This window comes from Ammospiza caudacuta, chromosome 19 (genome assembly GCF_027887145.1).
Source record: "Ammospiza caudacuta isolate bAmmCau1 chromosome 19, bAmmCau1.pri, whole genome shotgun sequence".
Lineage (NCBI taxonomy): Eukaryota > Metazoa > Chordata > Aves > Passeriformes > Passerellidae > Ammospiza > Ammospiza caudacuta.
This window is the reverse complement of record NC_080611.1, coordinates 5,403,108-5,429,136: the sequence shown is the minus strand read 5'-3', so window position 1 is coordinate 5,429,136 and position 26,029 is coordinate 5,403,108. Positions and strand designations below refer to the sequence as shown.

Genomic DNA, 26,029 nt, shown 5'->3' with positions numbered 1-26,029 from the left:
ACACTGCCCCAGAGGTAGCACAGGCTGATGGAGGCTGATGGGCTTTTCTCTTGTTTCTCTCTCCACATGTGGAGCTTCTTGCCCTCCAGTATCATTTCTAGCTGGAAGACACGGCCAGATGAGTGCAGTGACAGTGCATGGACAATTCAGCTGCAGTTGCTGTTGCCATGATTTGGCTGTGGCAGGGTCTGTGCCCTCAGCAATGGCAGCACCCTGAGGAGCTGTGGGGAGCAGGTGCAGCTCAGGGCAGGGTCCACTCTTCCCTCTTTGGACAAATCCTTTCTCCTTCTCCTTTTGTGCCACTTCCCACCATTCTGCTGGAGGATTTCCTGGTTTTCCTCACTCCTCAGTGCACAGAGCCTGACATGTGCCTGCTGTGAAGTGACTTGGACTCAAGGAATGACATCAAAGACTCATTTTGGGTAGGAAATTCAGTACTCCCAGGAGACTTTGTACAGATGTGCTCATGAACTTCTGCATCTCAGGCTGTCTCTAGAGACCTGTGCCTGACTTAGCCATGATTTAAAAAGCTGCACAGCAGAGCTCAGATCAGCTCTAACACCTAAACCAAGCCCTTTTGTCAGCTCCTTGCATGGCTGTGCTGGGATGGGACTGGGGCTGTGGCTGCTGCACTGCTCTGTGTAACCTTGGTGTAACCTTGGTGTAACCTCATATTCCAGTACTTCACAATGAAATATTCCATTCCTGGCATTAAGTGTGCAAATCTCAAAGAAAATCCAACTATTTCTAGTTGAGATCTGATTTTTTGAGCTGTATTTATGAAGTTACACAGGTACCAAAACCTCAGCTGGCTCCCATAATAAATAAAAAGTGCTAGTTCTGCAGGGTCATAGATGGCTGGGAGGCAAAAATACTTCTGGAAAATGTTTAGAAATTGCCTTTTTTTTTTTTTTTTTACTTTAAAATTGCAAGTAGAATTTCAGCAAGGCCTTGTTGTGTTGTCTTTTTTTAAAAATAATGTTCATTGATAAAATCAACTTTGATAACTTGTTTTGCATCGCTGTAGTATTTTGTATATTGTTTTTAATTAAAATTATTAAAAATATTAATGGCTGTCTAAATTATTATTGGGAAGGAGTTAATGAGGGGGAGGACAGAATAGAAGAAGGGGGAGGACAGAATAGAAGAAGCCCAAATACCTGCTTAGAAGTGACCCTGCTGACACTTCTGCAGCACTCCAGCTTTTAATTCCATTTTGTATTATTCCATATAATAGAGATTGATAGATCCAACTCTCTATTGGTGAATATTTCCATTTTCTCTCCTTTAAACGAAACCAACATGCTACACACACACACAAAAAGCAACACCCTTCCACAAACACTTTGAGTATCAAAGGTTTTATTCAAGTAAAATAAATTAAGATCTTGTTTGGTTCAAGCTTTGTGACAGGTATACACAGCAATTAGTTTTTTTAAAATAAAGATTTGCATGTGGGCCTGGTTCCTGAGGCTCTCATTGAGTCACCTGAACCTTGTCTTATGCTGTAGTTTTACTTTTTGTATGTTAAAATTTGTTCCAAGAAAATTTCAATACCAGTGCTCCCAAAAAAATTTAAAGAAAGGTATAAATGAAGCACAGAAATAAATACTTTGAATATACAGGGTGAAGTAACATACTTAGCAAGAGAGAATTAGGATAATCACCAAAAGTCCCCAAAATATATTTCTATACATCGTGACAAGTTTGACATTAAAGCAGAATAAACCAGCATTTTTTCCTTAGATTTAGTAGCTTTAGTCATGGCTCAAAGTGGGACAAAGCTGGGAAGTGCAGGTTGCAGTTTGGGGTTTTACAGAGCCCAACAGGTCTGTTCTGTGGGGATGGGGCTGAGCTTGGGTGCTCTGGCAGAAAGTGAAGCAGCCCAATGTGTGTCAAGGCATTTTCCCTCCAAGCCCAGGTGTCCCTGATTCCTCTGAGAGAATGAATGAATGAATGAATGGTGGGACACAACTCAGAGCACAGCTGGCGTCTGAAGGACTTTTGGTACAGAACAAAATGACCCAAACATTTTAAAAATATCCTAAATATTAGAGTAGAACTTTCCCAGGTCATTGTTATGTAAGAGTCTGTTGTTTCAAATGCTGAATTTGGAAGGACCTGGGTTTTTTCCTGCTGTGACTCACAGGGCAGCAAACCTGACTGACGGGTGAGTTAAGGCTCAGCACGTGTTAAGACAAGAAAATTGAGCTGAAGTGTTTTATGCTAATAAATTCCTTCATGCCTTCAGGTCACTTTTGTTTAACCACACTCTCAAGATGACAAACTCCAGCTCAAGGCTAGGTGCTGATTTTCACTAGCCATGTTTTCCCAGGGAATGAGTCAGACTAATTGAAATGTCTCTAATTTTGTGCTCTTATTGCTTCATCTAAATCCTCCACCACTTCCTGCAGCTTCTGTAGGTGGGGGTGGACATTCTCCTCCATCCATTCCTCTATAGCACACCTGGGGAAAACTTGCTCCATGGCTGCTTGCAGGTCTTGCACCACAGCACTCCACTTGGAGAAGAGCCTGAGTAGAAGTGAAAAGAAGAAATAATGACTTTGGCAGGTGAGCTCTGCCCCAGGGGAGGGTTGGCTTACTGCCTTTGGAAGGGAAAACTGTCCTTAAAACCACTTGACAGGAAAAGAAGCTTCTGTTACAAGAGCCCAAAGGACTTGATTTGGTTCAGATGGCAAAAGCTTGATGCTGTTTCAGTTTAATTCCATTAATTTTGGCACTTTCCTCATGCCAAGACTTTTAAAGTACCAAAAAGTGAGCTCAGAAAAACACTTTGCACATTTTAAGTGTAACTGAAACCCACTGTGAGACTTGTTGGGAATTTAATTCTGGGTTTTATCAGAAAGGGAGATGAGGCTGGAGTGGATGTTCATCTTAACACAGAAAATAAAATTATAAATGAACCTTTTAGCATGAATTGGCAGAATGTCTAGGACAAGTTCTGAAAAGCCCATGGTGACAAGGGGAAGGGCCTGCCTTTATTCCAAGCCCTTGGAGCCACTGCTGAAGGTGCAGCAGGGCTGTAACTCCTGTGAATCCTTGTTACAGGAATAACAAGGGAGAAGCTTCTGGATTCCAATTTTGTACTTGTTCTCAAAGAATTCATTCAACAGAAGGCAAAGATAAAATTAGAACCATAGAATGGTTTGTGTTGGAAGGGAACTGTGAAGATCATCTAGTTCCAACCCAAACATGTTGTATAAAAACAGATTATGGATACTTTGATTCCCACTGATGTTTCTGAGATAATTTTAGCAGAGGTAAGGGCTCACAGCTCTCTGTACCTGAGTGCCCAAAATATCTCAGACTTTATTTCCCCTGGAGTGCAAAACAAGTGCTGTTACCTGACTGCATCTGGCTGGAGGTGGTGCACTATGATGGGATGAATAATCTTCCTTTTCCTGTGGTAGGGGCTGAACCAGCCTGTGGAATATCTGAAAATGGAGGGTGGTGGGAGCAGTGATGGAGCAGCAGCAACCTCTGTTTGTCACTGCTGGGGAGGCTGCAGCTGAACTCTGCACAGAGATGATGCTTAAGGAGTAAATTTATTTCAGGCTCTAGATCTTTGGAATTACCTTGTGAAAGTGCTCCTGGCAGATGAGCACCTGATCATCTGCTGCAGTGTAAGTTTCAAAGTTTCAATTCAAGCTCCTTTCTTTTTTAACTACACCATTCAAAATGTTCATTTTAACTTTAAACAGCAGTAAAATGTAATTAGGGAAAGAACTACATGCTTCAAATAAGGCAGCATACAGTATTTAGGAACTTCACTAAAATATTTTAAATTTTGATGTAAATATTATGTTCTGCTGAGGTGTCAGTGACACCTGAAATGCACAGCTTGATATTTAAATCACTTTTCTGGAGTTGTGCCCCACTTTGAGAGGATACAGCTCCAACAGTGCTGCAGCCAGACAGAGAATCAACAGAAACTTCATTACCTGTTCCTTTCGAGAAGTTCATCCACTGATGACTTGAGGTGGAAACTGATTTGTGTCACAAGGGTGAGGACACTGCTCCCAGGAAAGGTCCCCAGACCTGGGCTGTCCAAAGAGGATCTGTTACTTTCTGAACTCACCACACAAGGAGAAGCAGCTGAGTTCTGCAGCTGGAATGTTGTTACCTCATGAAAGTTTCAATTTCCAGGTTAGGCATTCCCAGGAGGTTTTCCACATTTTCTTTAACCTTTTCAGAGAAGCCACCTGGCAGAAGACAGTGGAAATGAGTAAAGGAGCCTAAAGAACCAAAATGTTCATACAAGAGGGGTTTTCTGCAGTATTCTGCCTTGGCTTAGTAGCTCCCCTTTGGTGGAGAATTTTTTAAAAGGTGAAATGGAAATAAAAGAAGGAAAAAACATTTGTGGGTGGGAGGAGGAGCTCAGTGTCTTTCACACAGTTGTCTTGTGCAAGGTGAGCACTTTCTAGCTCTGAGCTTTCTGTTCAGGGTGCTGAATATTTCTAGTGGCTTAATTAAAAATCAGTGCATTGTGGGGGTTTATTTTGAAAATAAGAAAAATATTGTTGGCAACTGCCTGTAAAGAAAGCAGAAACTACAGGAGGTATTTTACAATGTCCTCCCTAGATCCATTTTAAGAAAAACAATTACTTAAAACAACTTTTACACATGAGCACATTCTAAATTAAACTAAATTAGGCTCATTTATATATCACTATTGTTTCAGGTAAGTTTGAAGAGCAATTCTGCATCTTAAATTTATTTTTAATATAAGCATGAAGTTTTTGACCATTTGTGTGTTAGTTCACAATAAATGAAGGGGATACAATGGCTATTTTTAAATACTTTGGCCAAAAGGCTTCTCTGCTCCCATACTGCAAATTCTAATTTATTGTTCATAATTCAGGCCATGATCAATTCAGCAAACCACCTCAAAATATAACAATCCTGTGCTAATCTTAGGGCAAAGTCACTTCACTCCTGTGCTAGGCATTGTCTGAGAGAGAATAAAGTTGTCATTGTACCATTCTTTAGTGCCTGCAGACACACAGCCAGGGATGGAATGGCCACAGGGAGAAGCTCACACAGAACAGCAAAGTGATCATACCTGTGTCAGAAAACATCCATGAATCACACATTTTACTGTCAGAGCAGACTAACCAAATGGGAGGGTTTAATATTTCAATCACCAAAATTCAAAGAGCTTTAGAAACATCAGTTTCTGTCTCAGAGAAGACATCACTTATCTCTGAAATGTGAAGTATTTCTGTTTAACCAGTAAGAACAGAGGAAAACCAAATTCTCAAGGTAAGTTAGGGTCAGAAATTGGACATCAGTTCTCTGATATTCCCTACTCTTGACTGCATAAAAATGTTTTACTCCTTCATAACTTTAACAAATTCTCATCTCTTATGTGATTTCACAGTTTTTGAGTTCCCATCAGACATTCAGATAGACACAGCATGCATGAACTCCAGTGTCTGTGAGCAGTTCAAGGTGGCACAAAATCCATTCAAGCCTTCCAACCCAATCTGCTGGGGTGGTGTCCCCAAAGCCATTGTTCCTGCTGCTCAGTGCTGCACAGCTGCAATGCACCCTCACAGTCTGGGGGTGAGGCACAGCAGGGACAGAAGAATTGCAGGGTGGCAAAATTCCCTTCCAAACCCTCAGCTTCCCTGCACCTCTAAGGGAGCTTTGGGGTGGAAGTTGGGTTATCTGTGACTCCTGGAGGCACACAAGGGCCGCTCCTCACCTCTGCCAGCCAGTCAGTGCAATCCCTTCCAGGACATCAGCAGGGCTCCTCTGGGCCACCTGAAGCCACTCCAGCTGGTTCCTCAGGTGGTGCCCAATCAGGGTCAGAGACTGGCTTGCTCCCGTGGCTCCCTTGAAGGCACTTGCAAACCACACCTTGGAGAAGCCACACCTGCGGTACTTCTCGATGAGCTGCACTGCAGGGACACACAAAGGGCACACACAGGATGAGCTTCCTCCAGTTCCAGCCCTGACTGCAAGGCTGCAGTGAAGGGAAACAGCTCCAGGTGCAGCAGGCTGCTGAGCCCTCCCAGGCTTGGAGCATCAGCAAGGATGGGGATTGACACCCTCTCTGAGCAGCCTTTGAGTGGCTGGCTGTGGGAACCCAGGACATCCCTCTGGCTGGCCAGGATGGGCAGGGCCCTGCCAGGGGGCTCAGAGACCCTGGCACAGAGCCCAAAACACCTGTGGGTTTGATTATGACCCATGGAGCAAATTACCAACCTTAGATGAAGATCTGCAAGCCACAACAGTTTAGGTAGAATAGTGAAGTTATCACAGGGTGGAAAAGTAGATTTTGGGGTTTTTAGAATGGGGGTTCAGGGGCAAGACAGAGGGATCTGGGCATGTCCAGCCTTTCTCCTTCTTCTTCCTGGCCTCCATCTTCTGCTGTGATGTTGGCACTTACAGATTGCTTTAGAGTGGAAGCTCACTGTCTAACATAGATGAAAGGTATTGGAAAGTAATTGTAAACATTGTACAGGTAGTTTTTAGTATAAAGAAATAACACAGCCCTGGGGGCAGGCAGAGTGCCTGGAACTGTCCTGCTGGATGGACCTCGGCAGGGCAGGAGAAAGAATTTTATAGATAAAATGCAATAAACAACCTTGAGACCAAGAATTGAAGAGCTCCAACTCATTCTTCAAGAGCTGGGGTGGGAAAAGAGACTTTTAACATTCTTGGGGTCAAGGAACCCAAAAGACCCCGAGAGGTGTCCCCCTATTTCCATGTGCCAGTTATGTACTCCAGTACATAGTATTGCTAGCATGCTAAGAGCTGTGAGGTTATAACAAGCATGGACAACATCTGAGAGCTGATGGTTCTGGCAAAAAGAAATATTTGCATGAATGTTAGATGCCTGACAGGGGCCTTTAGGAGCTTCCCTCTGAATTCTATAGATGTATGAAGCCCTGAAGCTTCTTTTGCAGAGCTGTTCAATACAGAGTTATGTGCTCCAACTGGTGTTAATGCAAGGAGAATTAATGTAACAGTGCTTGTGGAAAACCTCTGAATCTCCTATCAGTGATTCCAAAGCTCTGCTGAAAAGAATTAAGCAGCCTACAATGCAAGTCATAGGGGAAACACAAATAGAAAAAGAAAATAAGTAATAGCAACTATGATGTGAATCAAACAAGGGCTGTCTTTATGCTATGAAAGCAATAAAAAACAATTTCACAAAACCAGATGTTTTGGTGTGCAGCTAAGGTAGGTTTTAATGGCAGAATTTTACTTCTACACAGCTCAGCAGAGAATACAAACCTTTGCCCTCCACGTTGATGTCTGTTGCATAGTCCCAGATCATGGGCTGCACCAGCTGTGGGACCCCGGACTCTGAAAGGAACAGAGCTCTGCTAAACCATGGAGAAAAGCTGCTTAAATGGGAACTCAGCACAGGTTACAACAGCCAAGGCTGTCACTCACAGCTGCAGTGCCCCTGGGCATTTCAGCATGGCCAGGGTTTGGCACATGCCCACTGTCCTCAGGCATGGGGAAACCATGAACATGGAGGAGCAGTGACAATTCACCAGAGACCCCACTCACCCCAAGCCCCCCTCGTTTTTAGCTCTTTGCATCTCTCTGTACCAGCTGGATTCCACTGGCAGAGCCACAAGAGGAGATTTAGCTGAATTCAAATGTAACATTTACCCTTCCACTTACAGAGTGCCTTTCAAGAACAACTAAAGATACAAATTTAGCTTTAACTCCTTTCATAATCAACTCCTCAGCTAGTTTTAAACATATAAAACTGACCCTTAGAGAAACTGCAGTAAATTGTGCAGAAATTCAGTATTTTAACTCCATCACATTTCAATTTGTGTTTTTGTGGCAGTGCACTTAGAGTGCTGTACTGCTCTTGTGGAAACCCCATGGGTCCCACCTGCATTTTTGGGGATGATTTCCCTCTATCAAAGCCTTGAATAGGTCAGTCACTGTTGGATGAGCTGCACAGCTCTTCCTGTTACCATCTAAATTTATTTACAGCAGCCATGTAAGGTGGCTCTGAAAATGCTGGAGCTCCATCTGTGCTCAGACTACTCCAATTTCAGCAGTGCTTTGATATTTTTCCACAAACAAGACTTGTGATGTCAAGGTCTTGGAGCTAGCCCACAATTGAGTATCAAACTCCTCACAATGTGCACCATGATCACAAAGATGCTCACAGGGCTGCAGCTTCTCTGAGTTTGCACCACTTGGGATCAGGTGCTGCAAAGGGCAGCAATGAACATCAGAAGGTGGTGAGAGGCACAGAGATTTGGACTTGGACCACAGATGTTAATAGGTTGTTGTTTTAATGTTGGTTGTTGTTTCAATGTATAAGGAAAGTAGAATTGAGCATTTTGTAATGGAAAACTGAATTGTTCAGACTCACCCACACTCCCACAGGGCCTCTGTGGCAGCCAAGGACTGAGTGCTTCTATTCTCTAGTCAAACCACACCTCAGCTCTTGCCAGATTTGTTGTTTTCATGACATTCAGCTGCCAAGCAATCTTTTTTACCTGTGCAAACCTGCTCACACACCTGCCAGTGTTTCCTCACTTATCCCCCTGAGCATGTCATCCCACACGATGGGTGTCACCATGGGGTAGGACCAGGCCAAACAAGTGGCAACTGCTTTGATGTGGGACAAGCACAGCTTCTGTGGGGTGTTGTTCTGCTGCTGCAGCCACTGCTTCGACTCCTCTCCTTCACCAAGGTAGTAGACCTGAAACACCAAGCAAATCATCCTGATTTTTATTTTTATTTCCACAGAAATAGAGAAAGTGAGGTGGACAACATTCCAAACCTTTGTCCAGATGTGACTGAGGGGACACATGCCAAAGCACCTCTCAGGGCTGAAAACACTGCCAGCATTTCCATCAGTCTGCAGGAGACTGTGGCCATGATTACATGCATCACTTGAGGGGATTTTCCTACAGAAACTAGAATATCTACATGCTATGTTTGCCTTTGGAGTGCTTGTCCTAGAAATAGCTCTCACCACATTTATTCACTTCAAATCCATCAGGACCTGAGATGGATAAAATGAGGTTCCTGTCTTGGGGAAGATCATCCAAATGTGAGTCTAGAAGGAGCCTGGGGCCATGTACAAGGGTGTCCCGGCATACTTGGTCCCATTCAGAGAGTGAATTAAAATTTGATAGTTTAGAGCAGGTTTTATTTATTCTACATAAATACTATTTTGCTTTATAACAGCTCCCTGTCCAGCCTTCCCACCAGTTTCAACACAACAGAATACAAAATGCTAAACTAATACCAGTACAGATAATTAATACTGAATTCCAGGGATCTGTGTGCCATCAGCATGGTTTTAAGAAACTATGAGAATGAGAAGAAAAAAACTCAAGCTTCTCTGAGACAAACTACCAAGGTAAAAACCCAACACTTCCAACCACAGAAGGGTTTACTTTGAGTAACTTGCCCAGAAAAATGAGCCAATATCTTACACCAAACTTACAGGATTTCTAATGAACAGCTCTAATTGATATCTCACTACAAACACTCACTAAACCCCAACACTGTTAGCTTCAAGAAGCTGCTTTCAATACTTTGATATTACATTCCTATCTATGGAAATGACAATTTGTGCTATTGGAATAATTGGCAAAAAGGCTTTTCTACACTGGCTCAAGTGGTGTTTTCTGCCCCCAAAATCCCACCCAAACATGGCCTGGCCACCACTGAAATGCAAAAGCCTCAGCCCTTGCTATGATTCCTCAAAAGAAAAGAAACATTCCCAGCTGAAGAGGAGCCCCACCTCATCACATCCGATGTGGAACCACTGCAGGTCCTGGTGCAGGGCCATGACCTGGTCAATCATGGCTTTGACCAGCGCCAGGGACTCCTCCTTGTGCGGGTTCAGGGCGTTGGGCAGCTCCTTCACCTCCCGCAGATGGGCAAACTGCCTGTGCTTCAGCACAAACTGCAGGGAAAGGAAGGGGAGCTGGGGACAGCCACCACACCAGGCACAGCGCTGCCCTCCTGTCCCCAGGGTGTCCTGCTGAACCCAGGGACAGGCTGGGGGCTCAGCTGCTGCCCCACGCTGCTGGGGGGTCTCTGACCACAGAGCACCTCACAGGGTGGGTGAAGGAAACGGGGAGGTCACTGCAGTGTGACCCTGATGTCAAATCCTGCAGCTGGCAGAGCTGGATAACCAGAGCACTGGGACTTGGATTGGAAAATTCCAGCAGAGAATCCCAGAATGGGTCAGGCTGGAAGGGAGCACTGTGGCTCATCTGGTCCCACCAGATGAGCAGTGCCAGGGCTGTGTCCAGAGTGGGTGTGGAGTCTCTCTCACTGGGGATATTCCAACCTGCTCAGGGCCTGGTCACTGCACAGGGAAGAAGTTCTTCCTCACGTCCAGGTGGAACTTCCTGGCCATGGTTTGTGCCCAGAACTGGACACACTGCTCCAGATGTCACCAGGGCTGAGCAGAGGGGCAGGATCACTCCCTGCCCTGCTGCCAATGCCATTCCTACTGCACACTGAGGCTCCACCAGCCCTGCTGTCCCCCCGGGCACTGCTGGCTCAGCACACCAGCTCTCACCCAGCTCACCTCCATGTGCCCAAAGCTCTGCACCAGTGGCACCACGTCCAGGCCCTGTGCCCGTGCCCAGCTCAGCAGCGCCTGGAGCTCCTCGGGGCTGCAGGAGAACGACTGTCAGTGCCTGCTGTGCACGGCCCGGGCTGCCTGCAGCACCCAGAGCTGCCTGCAGGGTACCCAGAGCTACCTGTAGGCGTGGGGGGCCTGCAGCACCTCCAGCGGCCCCGTGTACGGGAAGGTGTCCTCATATTCCAGCAGCAGCCCGGTGGCACCCAGGGCACGGAGCAGCGGCAGCACCTGAGGGAGAGACGGACGGGACACTGGGGATACAGCTGGGCTGTGGGCAGTGCCACTGTCACCTGCAGCAGGTGTATCCCTCACCTGAGCCCAATAAATCCTTCACCCATATCAGGTACATCCCTCACTTGAGCCCAGTACATCCCTATCTGAGCCCAATACATCCTTCACCTGTGCCAGGGACATCCTTCACCCATAACAGGTGTACCCCTCACCTGAGCCAAATAAATCAATTATTTGTGCCAGATACATCCCTCGCCTGCTCCAGGTTCACCCCTCACATCCCTCAGGTTCACCCTCACCTCCCTCAGGTGCACTCCTCACCTGCTCCATACACATCCCTCAGGTGCACCCCTCAAATCCCTCAGGTTCACCTTCACCTCCCTCAGGTGCACCCCTCACCTGCCCCAGGCACATCCCTCAGGTTCACCCCGGATATCCCTCAGTTTCATCCCTCACCCCCCTCACGTTCCCCCCTCACCTGCTCCAGGTACTGCGCGCGCGGCGCGGCGCCCTTCAGATCCAGGTGCACCAGGCGCCGCCACATGCTCCAGCCTCGATTGCTTTGGCCTGTCGCCGCGGCGTCCCTGCTCACCCCGCCCGGCCGCACCCCGCCGTCCCTGCCCCGCTGTCCTGGCTGCGAGCCCTGCTGTCCCGGTGTGCCGTTGTCGCGCTGTCCCCTTGTCCCCCTGTCCCGGTGCCGCCCCTCCGCCGCTCCCAGCTGTGCGCTGGATCCTTCCACTCTCTCTCGGCTGCCGAGCGCGTTCCCCTGTCAGGCAGGCCGGCAGGCCAGGGCGAGGCGCGCCGAGCGCATCGCTCGAGGCGGAGGAGGCGCGATGGCTCCGCAGCGGCGGGCGCTGCCCCGCGGCCCCGACAGCGCCGGGACGGGACCGGGACCGGGCCGCGGCAGCCGCCGGCACAGCAGGTAGCAACGAGCGCGGGGCCCTGGCCCTCATCTCTTACCGCCAGGCCCAGCGGCGGTGCGGCTTTCGGGGATGCCCCGGTGGGGAGGCGATCGCGCAGTGCCGGGCCCGGGAGCGATCCGCGTGTTTGTAACGCGTGTGGTGTGCTCCAGACCGGGATCCCGGGAGAGAACCGTGTGTGTAACGCGTGTGGTGTGCTCCAGACCGGGATCCCGGGAGAGAACCGTGTGTGTAACGCGTGTGGTGTGCTCCAGACCGGGATCCTGGGAGAGAACCGTGTTTGTAACGCGTGTGGTGTGCTCCGAACCGGGATCCCGGGAGAGAACCGTGTGTGTAACGCGTGTGGTGTGCTCCAGACCGGGATCCCGGGAGAGAACCGTGTGTGTAACGCGTGTGGTGTGCTCCAGACCGGGATCCCGGGAGAGAACCGTGTGTGTAACGCGTGTGGTGTGCTCCAGACCGGGATCCCGGGAGAGAACCGTGTGTGTAACGCGTGTGGTGTGCTGTAAACCGGAATCCCGGGAGAGAACCGTGTGTGTTTGTAACGCGTGTGTTCGGCTCCGAACCGGGGTCCGCGGGCCCGGTGCTCCCCGGTATCGGCCCGGTCCGTCCCTCCACGCTCACGGTGCCCGTTCTGTGCTCCCTCGCAGCGCCAGGAAGGGCAGATCGCAGCAGGATCCCCGGGCAAGGTGGCTGAAGGCGGCGATCCTCCTCCTCCTCTTCCTCTGCGCCGCGGCCGGCGGCGGCCTCGTGGTCTGGAGCCGCGTCCGCACCCAGGATGGGATCCCCGAGGGTGCAATCCCCGGAGATGGGATCCCCGAGGGTGCAATCCCCGGAGATGGGATCCCCGAGGGTGGAATCCCCGCAGACGGGGTCACCGAGGTGCTGGCCCATCGCAGTGACACCCTGCAGGACAAGTTCGTGGAGGTGCCTTGCTCCGAGGACTACGAGAGCCACAAGCGCTTTGCAGGTACCTGGGCAGGGCTGGCCGTGCTCGGGGGGCAGCAGCAGCTTGGCCGGGGCACCAAACCTGGGCTGTAAAACTCCCCTGTTTGCAGCAAACTCCTGGTCACTGTCCCTTACCTAAAGCCCCAAACGTTCGTGCCCCTCGGGCCGGCTGAACTTGGTGTAACTGAGCTTCCAGCTTGGTGCAGCTCCCTGCTTCCAGCTGAACTTGATGTAACTGAGCTTCCAGTGGATTCTGAGAGGTTTTTTCCCCCTTCTGAAGCTGCTTTGCAAAGGCTCTATGAAATAAACTTCCTGCTAAGTCTGTTTCTGGTTTGTTTCCATACTCTGTTCCATACAGAGCATGGGGTGGCGCTGATGCAGGACATTGTGCCACCAGTGTGTGGTGACTGACAAGTGCCAGCTTTTGTCACCTATTCTGAGATCTGTGTATCTGCTTTGGGGGGTGCCTGCAGAGCACTTTTCTGTCTTTGTGTCTTTCTGCTGAGCCTGTTTTCAAATTGGTATCTGTTCCCCCGGCACTTATTTCTTTGAAGTGTTGAGGTTGGTTCTTCAAGAGACAGGGAAGATTTTAATCTTCTCTGACAAAGAGCAGTGAGAGTTTGACTTGCAGCTTCCATGGATGAGCAGTGCTGATGTTCTCTTTCAGATTTGCAGAGTGTGTTGTGATGAACATTTTCAGTTGGTACAGCTGCCAGAGAGCAGCTCTGCTCTTGGTTTTTGTCAGTATGTCTGGCTGTGTGTTGGCTGATAAGCTGTTGAATCCAAAACAAAACCAAACCAAAATTTTCTGAGTTAGTTTTTAGCCAAATTGGTCATTTATCTGCTTCATGATGTGGCTGAGAAAATGCTGACACAAAGCTGGAGGCTGGAAGAAGCTGCTGTGAGCTGAGGAAGAACAAAGGTGATCAAAGGGCTGGAGAACCCATCCTATCAGGAAAACCTCAGGGAGCTGAGTCCCCTTTTACCTGGAGAAGGCTCAGGGAGGGCACATTTCATTATTCCAGTGCTTAAAGGGAAGCTACAGAGGACACAAGCTCTGCCTTTGTCAGGAGCAGCACAGAGCAGACAAGGCACAGTGGGTGCAGGTTGCGTTAGGCAAGATTTCATCTTGATATAAAAAGAAATTGCAGACAGAACACTCAGTCACTGGAACCACCTCCTCTGGCTGAGGGTTTCCAGGATGTGGCTGAGCACTGTGCTGGATAATCTTATCCAGGCTCTCTACACCACAAAAAGCTGAACCAGATGATGTTTGGAGGTCCTTCTTTCTCCTGTGCTAGTTCTGATAGAAAGTGTTTGACAAATTGCAGCTCCATGTTCTTCAGGTGCTGTTGGTCAAAAAGACTTAGAACATAAAAGAAAATTTTATGTGGAGTCTGAGGTCATGTAGTTTTTCCTCAGTGCTGCTAATGTAGCATCTTTTTTTTGAGGATTCATCTCAAATGTTATTTAGGCCAAGAAAACTGATGTCAGGAAGCTACCAATAAAAAATTGTCTTGGTAAGGTAATGTTTTGGTTTTTTTGGTTTTTTTTTTTAACATGAGAACAGGTGTTCTGTGTTAGCTTTTCATAGTTACAGTAAGGGGAAACTGCTGCTGGGTGAATTTGTATAGTGCAAGGCCAGAGAAAACTGCAGCTGGTGATTTGGTTATAACTGAACTGGGGCTAAAAGTCTCTGGATTCTGCATCTGCAGTGTTTTCTTACCAAAAGAAACCCCCCAAACCAACAAAACTTTACTTTTCCCTTCCCAGGTTTGCAAAAGCAATTTTTTTTTTGTTCTGGGCCACCACCAGTTATGCTTGTCATTGTTTTCTTTTTATTCCTTCTTTTTCATCCTATTCTTTTCACTGTAAGGAAGGCAGGAATTTAAAGCACATCTCTCCAGCAACAGGAATGAATGTATTCTTTATTTTTAGGGGTGTCTGGGGAGCAGCAGCAAGTGCTGCTGTGAGATCTCACCTCTTGACTTTGTATGGGGATAATTGATAATTGTCCTCCACCTTTCTAATTAGGTGTTTGCTTGGTGCTGCTGCTTAAGTTCTGTGATTGATTTGGGTTTTTATTTATGGGGTATTTTATTTTATTTTATTTTATTTTATTTTATTTTATTTTATTTTATTTTTTGTTGTGACTGTGCTTTTGAGGATCCAGCTGTTACTTGATTAATTAAAGCTGAGCTGTGATCATTTTCCCACGAGAGGGTGGTGATGAGCTGTGGAGGAGTTTTGTGTGTTCCCCACAGCCCAGCCAGGCAGAAAATGTGGATTATGGATCAGCTCAGCAGCTTCAGGCACTTGGAAATAGGTTTGTGTCACTCCATAGCTCTTCATTCTCAGTCTTTGGCCTGGTTTGGCACCCTCAGCTGTGGGCTGTGTGTCAGGAGGAGGCACATTCCTGTCACCACTCGGTGGCTGATGCTCAGCTGTGAAGTTTCCACAGCTAAAATGAGTTTTTTATTTATGCACCTGTCCCTGCTTCCAGCTGAACCTGGTGCAACTGAGCTTCCAGTTTGCTTCAAGTGATTTGGTAGCTGCTGTCAGAGCAGGATTTATTCCCTTAGCACTGCCTGCCTGTAAATAAACTTCATACCAAAGAAAATTCTGGGGTTTGTGCTGAATGGGAGCAGGGCCCAGTGGCAGTGTTTTACTCGTGTTTTACTCGTGTTTTACTCGTGTTTTACATATTTTGGTATGTTTCTCTTTACCTTGATTTACCTGGTAGCCAGAGCTGATGGTGCCTTATCAGACAAGGGACCAGATCAGATCAGATCAAGGTTTCAAACCATGCCATTTTTTCCTCCTCTTTTTTTACAAGAGGAGGAAAAAATATTTACTCTATATTTATTTACTCTATATATAAAAATATTTATAGGAAAAAATATTTACTCTATATTTACTCTATACTCTATATATTACTCTATAATTTTTTTTTCTCTAAAAAAATATTTACTCTATAGCACCCACTTTTTACAATTTCTCTGGACACCATAACAATGTTTAAAAAACAAGCAAGAACAATTAATAGCAAGCACAGACAATTCTGCTCCTACGGGCTGAGCTGGAAACTGTTTTGCAAGAGGGGAATTGCAACTATTAATTCTTTCAGAATATAAACTTTAATGAAAATTAAGAGCAAAATGGCATACCAGGTTACCTTATGTCATACTTCTCAAAAAAATAATGTTTTTTCTAGAGATACTCAACAAACCAAGCTCATCTTGAGTTACTGGCAGCTGGGGAAATAAAACAGCTCTGAAAATCTCTTTGTTCTGAGTACTTTGAGAGGAACTGAAATGAAGAGTTATAACTGAGATAAAGGGGTGGCTTTGTGTCTACTGGGCACAAATTTGTGGAAGCTACCAGGTACCTGCAGTCCTAATATGAATTTCTCCTGAGATTTTCAAGGTATGTCTTGCTCACACGTGCCGTGGTCTCTGAGACAGAGAGGACACTTTTCTTACTGCTGAAACCATTTTCTTACAGACTGTTCTGATTTTTCTTCCTGCTGAAATCATTTTCAGATAGACTATTCTGATTTTTCTTACTGCTGAAATCATTTTCGTACAGACTTCTGATTTTTCCTGAGCATTCACCCAGTGTTTGTGTTGGTACCTGACTGGCTTTATGCTGGACCACATTTTTCTGTTTTTTGGGAGTTTTTTTTGTCCATTTGGGAGAGTTTGTGCTGTTGCTTTCTGAGCACCTCCTGCTTCCAGCTCTCTGTCAGAGACCCCAGACTGTAACAATTGCCTGAGGTAACCCTGTGGTTTTGCCAAGCATGGATATTTGCAGCTGAAAAAGGAGCAAATCTTGTGTGAAATCAGAAATCTTTGCAGAATGTTGTAGAAAGGAAGCTCTCAGTAGCCAGGTTTGTCCTTGAGTATTGAATTTCTCCTTTGAGTTTACTCTTCTCTCTTGAAAATCAGCTTTCCCTGCAGCCCACCTGGGGTATATCCAGTAATAGGAAATGGAAATTCCTGCAAAATTCCTGGCAAAACTTCTCCCATCTGCCTGGTGATTGTTATGAGCTGTCTTTGATCTGAGCACAGTGATGCTTTTGTCCTCCATGGGTGAATTGATGGATTTCTTTCCAGGAATTTTGTGTTCTGATGAATAAATGATCCTTGAAGTGACAGTTCAGGAGCACTGAGAAACCACACTCAGCCCCTCTCTCCTAGGGCTTTACATCTCTAAATGGATCTTCCTCAGAAAAGTGCCAGATATAACATCCCAAGGTCTCTGGTGGCTCAGAACTGATTTTATTTCTTCTTTTTCTTGCCTGAAGATTGTTGTCAACCAGACTTACAAGAACTTTCATATATTCTCCACCTGGAACTCCTGCTGCTGACTTGTTATTCCCAGGAGCTTTTAAAATTTAATGTTAGATTTCTTAGCAGTGAATTTTAGGAGGCTTTTAAAATCTTATATATCCAAGCTGTGTGCTTCAAGAGAGACTTCAAGAAAGACTTTTTTTCAAAGCCTCACTTAAAAACCTGCCCTTCAGGTGGCTGAAGTGGTTTCAATGGGTTCTTTTCCTCCTCTTTGTTGCAGGCTGCACTCCTAGGAAGTGTGGAAGAGGTGTGACAGATGCTGTCATCACAAGGGAAGAAGCTGAAAGAATTCGTAGGTAATTCTTCTTTTAGCTCCAACTTTTAAAAGCACTGATTTCAATGACAGTGTGCCAATCTGAGGGGCAGGATGGGCGGAGCAGGATGGGTTAGACTGATTAAAAACTGAAATTTTTGTGACTAAAGCCATTTTCCATTTTTACTGTAGTGGGGGCAGTTCTTTCACACAGAATCTGCCTGGCTCTGAGGGGCACGAGCACTTCATAGAAAGAAAGGAAAATGAATTAAATAAGTTTTAAAGGATTTTCACTTGTTTTAAATGCAGAACAAAACAGTGTGAGCCTTATTGCAGCTGTGTGTCTGTCTGGGTAATCCCCAGCAGTCCTCTGGGAAGGGTCTGGTTTTAGGGTATTTTTGGGATTTGTGGAAGGGAGCTGCAAGCTCAGAAATATTCTGCAACTCAAATCCTTCATTTTCATGACAGGCTGGAAAGTTCAGTTTCCAAAACATTGGAGCTGCTGTTAAATCAGTTGGGTTCTACCTGAAGCATCAAACCCCACTCTCTGGGCAGTTACATGGTGTAAATAAGGACATTAAGGAAAAATTAATAAAACTCCAGTTCTCATGTGAGATTATTGTTTTGCCTGCAGAATAGCAGAGAGGGGACTGTCCTTGGGAGGATCTGATGGAGGGGTGAGCAGTGTCCTGTTATTTTCTACATTGTTTTACTGCCAAGGCAAGATTATAAATGCATTTTTTGAGGGCTGAGGTGAGGAGATGGAGATTCTTTCCATCTGTTCAGACTTGGAAAATAATTGATTTGTAAAGTTATTTCTCGTTATTACTTCTGCTAATTCTCATTATTACTTCTCATTATTACTTCTCATTATTACTTCTCATTATTACTTCTCATTATTACTTCTCATTATTACTTCTCATTATTACTTCTGTAACTCTTGACTTTGTAATACAGAATACATTTCCTTGTATTTAATTATTTCTAGCACCTCTCTTGAACTGGTTTTGTCTTCATCTGGAAAGAGTTGCTATAGTAGAACTGTAAAAGTTTCTCTTCTGAAAGTAAATTCCAGTGGTTCACAGCAATGTAAAGATTGGTTTTACAGAGACAAAAAACCCATGTAATGTCTTAAGTAGCCCTTGGAATAATATTCTTTAAAAGAAAATATTTTGAAAGAATCCCACTTCTCTTTAATGAGCACATTCATATTAATTTGTTTCCCCCATCTTTGTTCTCAGAATGTTTTTGTGTGTTAACAGGAACTGTTTAATGAGTATTTGTAAACAGAGCCACTCCTGTGGGCCTCTGCTGAATGAGGACTTTTATTAGCAAAAAAATAAGGGTTTCAGTGGAAAAAAATAAGAATTTATTGTCCTTGTGAATGTGTAAAATACAAACCAAGAAATATCTCTGTTGCTTGGGAAACTTCATTTTGTCCTTTTTTTTTTTTTAAGGGGAGGTAAATGAGAGGGAGGGGAAGCTGCTTCTCTCTCACAGCAATAAAATAAATCTGTTAAAAATCTGATGTCTGTGGAGAGGTGTGGGCTCTGAGCCAAGCCTTCTCACATGTCTCATCATCTGGAAATGTGAGGAAGTTCTTAATCCTCAGGGAAAGGATCATGAAGAAAATGTAATGTTGTATTGATGGATAAATGGGTAAAAACTGAAAGATGTTAGAAACAAGAGCTGCGCAGTGCTTCTGGGAAATTGGGAGAGTCATGGAATGGTTTGGGCTGGGAGGGAGCTGAAATCCCACCCAGTGCCACCCCTGCCATGGCAGGGACACCTCCCGCTGTCCCAGCCTGGCCTTGGGCACTGCCAGGGTCCAGGGGCTGCTCTGGGCACCTGTGCCAGGGCCTCACTGCTCTTGATAGTGGAACCCTGGAAAAAGTTAAAGATAGAATCTAAAATGTTAGGCTTTGTGCTTTCCCAGATCAACTGCACCTGCATAAGCAGTTTGATAAATTATATAATTGTTAGATGTGATGATTGTTTAGTAATTAAATGTAATCATTATATAACCATAAGAAGAATAGTGAGAAACTATGTTGGAAATTCAGAGAGGGGCTAAATTTATGTATACAATTGTAAATTTCAAGTTTTTCTTTTCTTTGCTCGGCTGATTTACGACCGGAGAGAGATAGCTCAGGGACGCCGCTTGTAAGGTTTTCTGTGCTGTTTAGGTGGCCTGGAAAGGCCCAGGGATGGCCTTGAAGAGCCGACGCTTCAAAGGACGAGGAGAGACTTCTGATCTTGTCTCGGTCTTGGTGTTTATTAATTGTTTATCTAAAAGATTTTCTTTCAGCCCGACAGAGGTCTGCACAGCAAGTCAGCCATGGGCACACTGCGAGCCCCCGGGGCGGTCACTTATCTTTATACCCAAAGTTACGTGTACAATATTTATCATTTCTCCCCAATACCTTCTACCCTTATTAACCGGTGCACTTTTAGTAATAACCAATCCCAAAGTGCCACCACCACCACAGAAGATGGAGGCCAAGAAGAAGAAGAAGAAGAACAGGACACACCCCAATTCCTCCATCTTACTTCTTTAGACCCCCCTGTACCAAAATCCTAAACCCTGTGTTTTACACTCTAATTAACCTATCCCTTCACCATTCACCCAGTGGAATCCTCCCAGTCCTCATACAGGTCTCGTCTCCTGTGTCGGATCAAAGCCCAGCCACCAGACACTTCTGGCAACATTCCAGGACTCCCGAGCCCCCCAAGGGTGTTCTCGGCCTCTCTGCACCTCCATCCTGAGGTGCTGAGATCCCACATACAATAGAACAATCTAAGTTTAATAATTAACATGAAAGTTATGTAACGATAGAGTATAAAACATGATCATTTTGGATGTATGGTGGGAGTCAGATTTGGGCTGAATATACCCCGATTCCCAGAGCTCTTAATAAAAAGCACCGCATATAATCCCCCGTGATTATGTGTTTTTGAACGCTAACACTCTCACAGGGAAAAATCAGATTCAGGAGAATATGATTTTAATAGGATTTTAAATACACTCTCCTTACCCAGTTTCTAATATTTTGAATGTATTTTAAATAATATTTTAATATGATTTTAAATACATTCTCCCTACCAAGTTTCTAATATTCTTACTACATTTTAAATAATATTTTGAATATCATTTTAAATACACTTTCCTTACCCAGTTTCTAATATTTTTACTACATTTTAAATATTTTTAATATATTTTAGATCACAGTTTTAATACTATTTTAAATACACTCTCCGTACCCAGTTTCTAATATTCTGAATATATTTAGAATAATATTTTAAATACTATTTTAAATATACTCTCCTTACCCAGTTTCTAATATTTTTACTGTATTTCAAATAATATTTTTAATATTATTTAAAATACATTCTCCTTACCCAGTTTCTAATATTTTATTTAAAATCATATTTTAATATTATTTTAAATACACTCTCCTTACCCAGTTTCTAATATTTTTACCGTATTTGAAATATTTTTAATATGATTTAAAATAAATTCTCCTTACCCAGTTTCTAATATTTTTAATATATTTTAAATAGTATTTTGAATATATTTTAAATAATATTTTAATATAATTTTAAATACACTCTCCTTACCCAGTTTCTAATATTTTTAAATATATTTTAAATCACATTTTTAATACTATTTTAAATACACTCTTCCTACCCAGTTTCTAATATTTTGACTATATTTCAAGTAATATTTTTAATATTATTTTAAATAAACTCTCCTTACCCACTTTCTAATATTTCTAACATATTTTAAATAGTATTTTGAATATATTTTAAATAATATTTTAATATGATTTTAAATACACTCTCCTTGCCCAGTTTCTTTTATTCCTGTCCTGCCTTTTTCCTCTTCCTTTCCCCAAGCTTCCAGCCACCTGGAGTAGGTCTGGCTTGTTGCTTTAAATTTCTTGAGTGTTTGGATGATTCTGTCCAATTTTGTCTGCTGTAAGACTAATTCTTCCTTTAAAATATCTCAAAATTACTGCTGCTGTTTAATGATTTTTAATTCTTACTTTAGCCACTTTTTGCTAGTCAGAATAAAACTTGGACAAGTTTCTGTTGGGATTCAGGCTGCATTTTCATTGCCTGGTGTTTCCTCTTAAGCCCTTTGTAAGCAGCATGTCTGGGGTTTTTTTTTGCCTGTCATAGTTGTTACATTTTGAATTCTCAGAAGTGGGTTTGTGTCTGTGTGTTTAGATATAATTTATTCATTTAAAGGTATAAACTTGCAGTTTGTGACTTTGTTTATTCTCTCCTCCCTTTATTTGCTGCCCTTCCCTGGAGTACTGGAGCACAGCACCAAAACTTGTTTCCTATTCCACCTTTTTATGTTGAGGAAGTCTTGACAAACATCTGAATTATTGAAGCCTCCCTGGGGTCATGCCCCAGTTGTCATGCTGAGCTTTCTTATCTTCCTTTGTGACTTTTCTTTTCCTGAGTTTATATTTATTTATGCAGAGGCACACAGAGTGAAGCTAGAGGGGCCGTGGTAATCTGGTTTAACTTCCTGCAGAATCCAAACAGGAACATTTTCTCCACCAGCAAGCTGCTTTCCCTTCTATATCTGTCTCTGTAAAGAATTTTTGTACTAAAGAAGTTTTATACTCTGTTCCTTATTCATAGAATGGGAATTGAATTCGTTTTCTTGATGTTTGCCTCAGCTTTTTTCTTCTTTGTATAGATAATGATATTAACCTTTTCAACCTTCTGTGATTTTGTAATTCTTCCCTCACTGATATTTCTGCACATCATCTCTGCTGGTGTGAACACTTCAGTCCAGTCCACTTCTTCCAACTGGAGCTTGGGGAGTGAGAAGAAATGTGTAAGAGAAGCATGTGGAAAGAGTTAGAAAGGCAATTTGTTTTTAAATTAAATTAATCTTCTCAGCTGTGTTGTGCTACTTCCTATAATCTACTTTAATATGGTCACAAACATATCTCTGAAGCTACACAGGAGCAGTTTTACTTCTTTTAGCTGTGACTTGGATTTTTGTACAGAACCAGAAACAAACAGATGAAAGTATTTTGTTTCTGAAGCTTGAGTAAAGCTTGATACAAGAGCTGCTCTTGCTGAGATTGTTTCCTGAACAGTGCTCTGGAGCTTTTGGAGAGCAGTGGGAAGGGCAGATCTGAAAAGCTCATGCTGTGTCCACTCCAGTAACTTGCTACTTTATGTATTTTTCAAGGGGTAAATAAGGTTATTTGTGTAAGTTTGTTTAAAAAAAAGTTCTTTTTATCTTTTCTAATAAGAGTTAGTAGGGTTCCTCTGCACAGAGCAATTGAGGCTGCAGAGATTTTCTAAGGGACTGTGATGAGTGTGTTCCCCTGTCACCAGTGTTGTTACTGCTGGGATTTTGTCAGAATGATGTGAATGGTCTGTGGTGCACCCAAACAATGGCAAATTCCAACATGAGTGCCCAGATATTGACATCAGAGCTGTCATTACTTCAGTGCCAGTCAGGTTAATTAACTGGTGGTCTTTGATATTTCCAGTATAAATAACAAAAAGACTTCTATAAGTTCTATTTTTAAATGTTTTAGAACTGATGCAGATCATGTGTTTTGTGGACTGAAAGGGGCATACAAAAGTGTACTTTATTCAATTTAGAGAAACATTTTAGAATCCTCTCTTCTGGCAAATCTGAATATTAATCTGTGGTGGTGTTCACAGGGGTCCCAGGAAGAAGGAAGAGACAAGAATCTGACTCCATGTTTCAGAAGGCTGATTTATTACTTTATGATATATATTATATTAAAACTATACTAAAATAATAGAAGAAAGGATTTCATCAGAAGGCTAGCTAAGAATAGAATAGGAAGGAATGATAATAAAATCTTGTGGCTGACCAGAGAGTCCGAGCCAGCTGACTGTGATTGGCCATTAATTAGAAACAACCACATGAGACCAATCCCAGATGCACCTGTTGCATTCCACAGCAGCAGATAATCATTGTTTATATTTTATTCCTGAGGCCTCCCAGCTTCTCAGGAGAAAAAGTCCTAAGGAAAGGATTTTTCATGAAATATATCTGTGACATTAATCTTTGCAGCTTGTTGGGAGCTCAGCAGAAGAGTTTGGCTTGAATTGGATGAAGAAATGGATTGAATTTTTGTTTTCACTATGTGGTTTTCTTTTATAGCAGCTTAGAAATTGAGGAAAAGAAAGTTTGGTCCTAGCAAGCCTTGGAATTCTAATTGTACTTTTAAAGAGACTTTTTAATGTCTGTATGAAATATGAGAAGTATACAGGATCTCGTGGTGAAGGAGAAGTTTTAATAACAAATGCAGGGCAAGATAAATATTAGTGCTGCTACTTGAGCACACAAATACTGGAAAATGTGTGTGGAAATGTCTTCAAGAAGGGATCCTGGAGCAGAGTGATTTACCCTGAGCGCATGGGGGAGGCTGGCAATTCCTTGTCAGATCTGCATCTCAGAATTTGCAGTCCTGTGCTTTTTTTTATAATACCTTAATAATCTCTGCAGGGATCTGAGGGAGGTTTCTAGTTGTAAAATAAATGTTGTATTGTGAACCCAACGCTGGAAGCTGCTTTTACTTGGGAGGCTGTGAAAAGTGAGAGGCAACTTGGGACAGTTATTAAAGGTCACAGTTAAATAATGCTAAAACCTTTTCATGCTCGTTTTTCCTTCTTTGTTTCCTTTTCCAGGCATCGATTCTGGACCTGCACTCTGGAGCTCTTTCCCTGGGGAAGCATTTTGTTAATCTGTACAGGTAAAATGAGGCTGTGGCTTCCTGCCTGCTGTCATCCCATCCCTTCCCTGCCCACTGCCTCTTGCAGTGTCTCCAGCCCTGGGCTGGGATTAGTGAGGAGAAATTATGGAACTTGGCTGCATCCACCACAGTTTCCATGTCCACTTAAAGAGCTTTCCTGGCATGAAAAATGATCTTTTATTGAACTGGGCACTTTGAAAGCTGCCGTTATCTTTATTTTTATGTTCTTGCACTGGTTAATCATAGTATTTTTTCACAGTTATAGTTTAGTTTATTCAGCAGTGGAAGAAATCAAATAGCCTGAACCATTAAAAACTTGAATCCATGTGCTTATTTCATGATGTGGGAGGGGATTTTTTTAATGCCTGAGGAATGTCATTACCACTTGCAGCATTTCAATCCTTTAATCTTTTAGCATTTGATCTTTTTTGGACATCATGCTCAAAAGCATTTTTAAGATTTTTTTTTTTTTGTTGTCCTCACTTTTTGATTGAGGGTAAGGAGTTTTCTTCTTATTGCTCAGTATGATTCAGCAGCTCCTCTTTTAGACTGTTGTTTAACTTTTCAGGTACTTTGGGGACAAAATTCAAGACATCTTCACAGAAGAGGATTTTGCCTTATACAGGTAAAGATTTCCAATAACTGTTGAATGAGCCACAAACCAGAACTTCTTATGGTTTTGAGTTTTTTGTGGAGTGCAGGCTGGGAGGGGATTGCCCTTTGCATTCATACACTGAATTTTGCAGCTCAAAATAGTAATATCTTAGTAATTTAGAGAACTAACTGACTCAAGGAAGAGAAGTAAAAGGATTTTTTGGTGACTGATAAACAACATCAGCCACGTCAGGACAGTTTTAGGGTGTGAATGTATTTAGGGTGATGGCAGCACCACACATTTCCCTCCTAGCAAGAAGAGCTGCTCCTCTGAGTTCTGTGGGGATTTGGGATGGAAAATCCTAATTTCCTCCTCTTTCACACATTATCCAAGGGGTTGTGTGAGATGAAAGACACACAATTCTGGGCTAGTATTACATCAGGAATTGGGGTTTTTTTGAGGCAGAGTGTAGCAAAACATTAAAAATGGTAAAGCAGGAAGTGGAAGGACTTGAGATGATTCATGTTCTGGCTGGAGAAGCAGCCAGAGGATGAAATAACTCTATAATGGAGCAGCTCTGGCATCTGATGCTTCCAGCTTTGCTGCAGCCCTGCTCATGCACTTAACAAACACAACAAAGCTAACGAGTTCCATGTGGCTGGGGAGGTGTGTGGCCAGAGTTTAGGAACAAGACTAGACACAATAATTCTTTGGTTATGCATTTCAGTTGGTTTCTTATAATTTAAAATGTCCCTGATTTGAATATTTGAACTTTTTTATTTTTTGGTCTTTTTTTTTTTTTTTTTTGCCTGTGTGAAGGAATCTGATCTCCCTCTAGTGGTGGAAGGAATGTTGAGTAGCCAAATGGGTTTATTAGTTTTATTAAAATAGTAATTAATTGATAAAATATTAAAATATTGATCACTTAAAGCTTATTTTTATTTAACAGCTGTTTTTAGATGTCGTTGTCTTTGTAGATGAACTTCTTTAAAATGTTTTTACTTGTGATCCCAGTATTGCAAAAATTAGATGATTCCTTGATTATTATTGAACTTTAGATAATTTCTGTTTCACATGAACAGAAGCATTCAATTTTTCAATAATTTTATAACTTTATGCTGTGAGATGAGACAGCAGCTAGGGAATGTCAATATTCCATTGGGGTTTCATGCCAGTATAGGGGATGTTTCAGTGACTGGATGTGAAGCTAATACAAAATATATTATTAAATGCTTCTGTTCCTATTAATGGCAGTGCTTTAGCATGGACTGTAGTACTTTATGGCCTTAATGAATGATTTTATGCTATTTTTAGGAGCGTCTGTCTTCATTACTTCCCCTTCCCTACC

At 43.4% G+C, this 26,029-nt stretch overlaps 2 protein-coding genes across 2 annotated transcripts in view; one reads left to right on the top strand and one right to left on the bottom strand.

The window, feature by feature from the left end:
* Positions 1 to 1,397: 1,397 nt before the first annotated feature.
* Positions 1,398 to 11,428, bottom strand: HEXD (hexosaminidase D). Its single transcript, XM_058817355.1, has 12 exons — positions 11,328 to 11,428; positions 10,737 to 10,846; positions 10,562 to 10,649; positions 9,764 to 9,928; positions 8,527 to 8,710; positions 7,267 to 7,338; positions 5,729 to 5,924; positions 5,001 to 5,083; positions 4,145 to 4,223; positions 3,963 to 4,064; positions 3,366 to 3,455; positions 1,398 to 2,532 (listed from the first exon to the last, which is right to left on the bottom strand). Exons 1-12 carry the CDS (start codon positions 11,391 to 11,393, stop codon positions 2,364 to 2,366), a joined length of 1,404 nt encoding a protein of 467 aa, XP_058673338.1. The 5' UTR covers positions 11,394 to 11,428; the 3' UTR covers positions 1,398 to 2,363.
* A 111-nt stretch (positions 11,429 to 11,539) lies between these two features.
* OGFOD3 (2-oxoglutarate and iron dependent oxygenase domain containing 3) overlaps positions 11,540 to 26,029 on the top strand; it is a 35,430-nt gene continuing 20,940 nt past the window's right edge. The window contains exons 1-7 of the mRNA XM_058817323.1: positions 11,540 to 11,771; positions 12,420 to 12,562; positions 12,608 to 12,739; positions 17,290 to 17,365; positions 17,957 to 17,999; positions 24,022 to 24,086; positions 24,655 to 24,711. Coding sequence (XP_058673306.1) covers positions 11,683 to 11,771; positions 12,420 to 12,562; positions 12,608 to 12,739; positions 17,290 to 17,365; positions 17,957 to 17,999; positions 24,022 to 24,086; positions 24,655 to 24,711 — 605 coding nt within the window. The 5' untranslated portion in view covers positions 11,540 to 11,682. The remainder of the gene's footprint in view (positions 11,772 to 12,419; positions 12,563 to 12,607; positions 12,740 to 17,289; positions 17,366 to 17,956; positions 18,000 to 24,021; positions 24,087 to 24,654; positions 24,712 to 26,029) is intronic.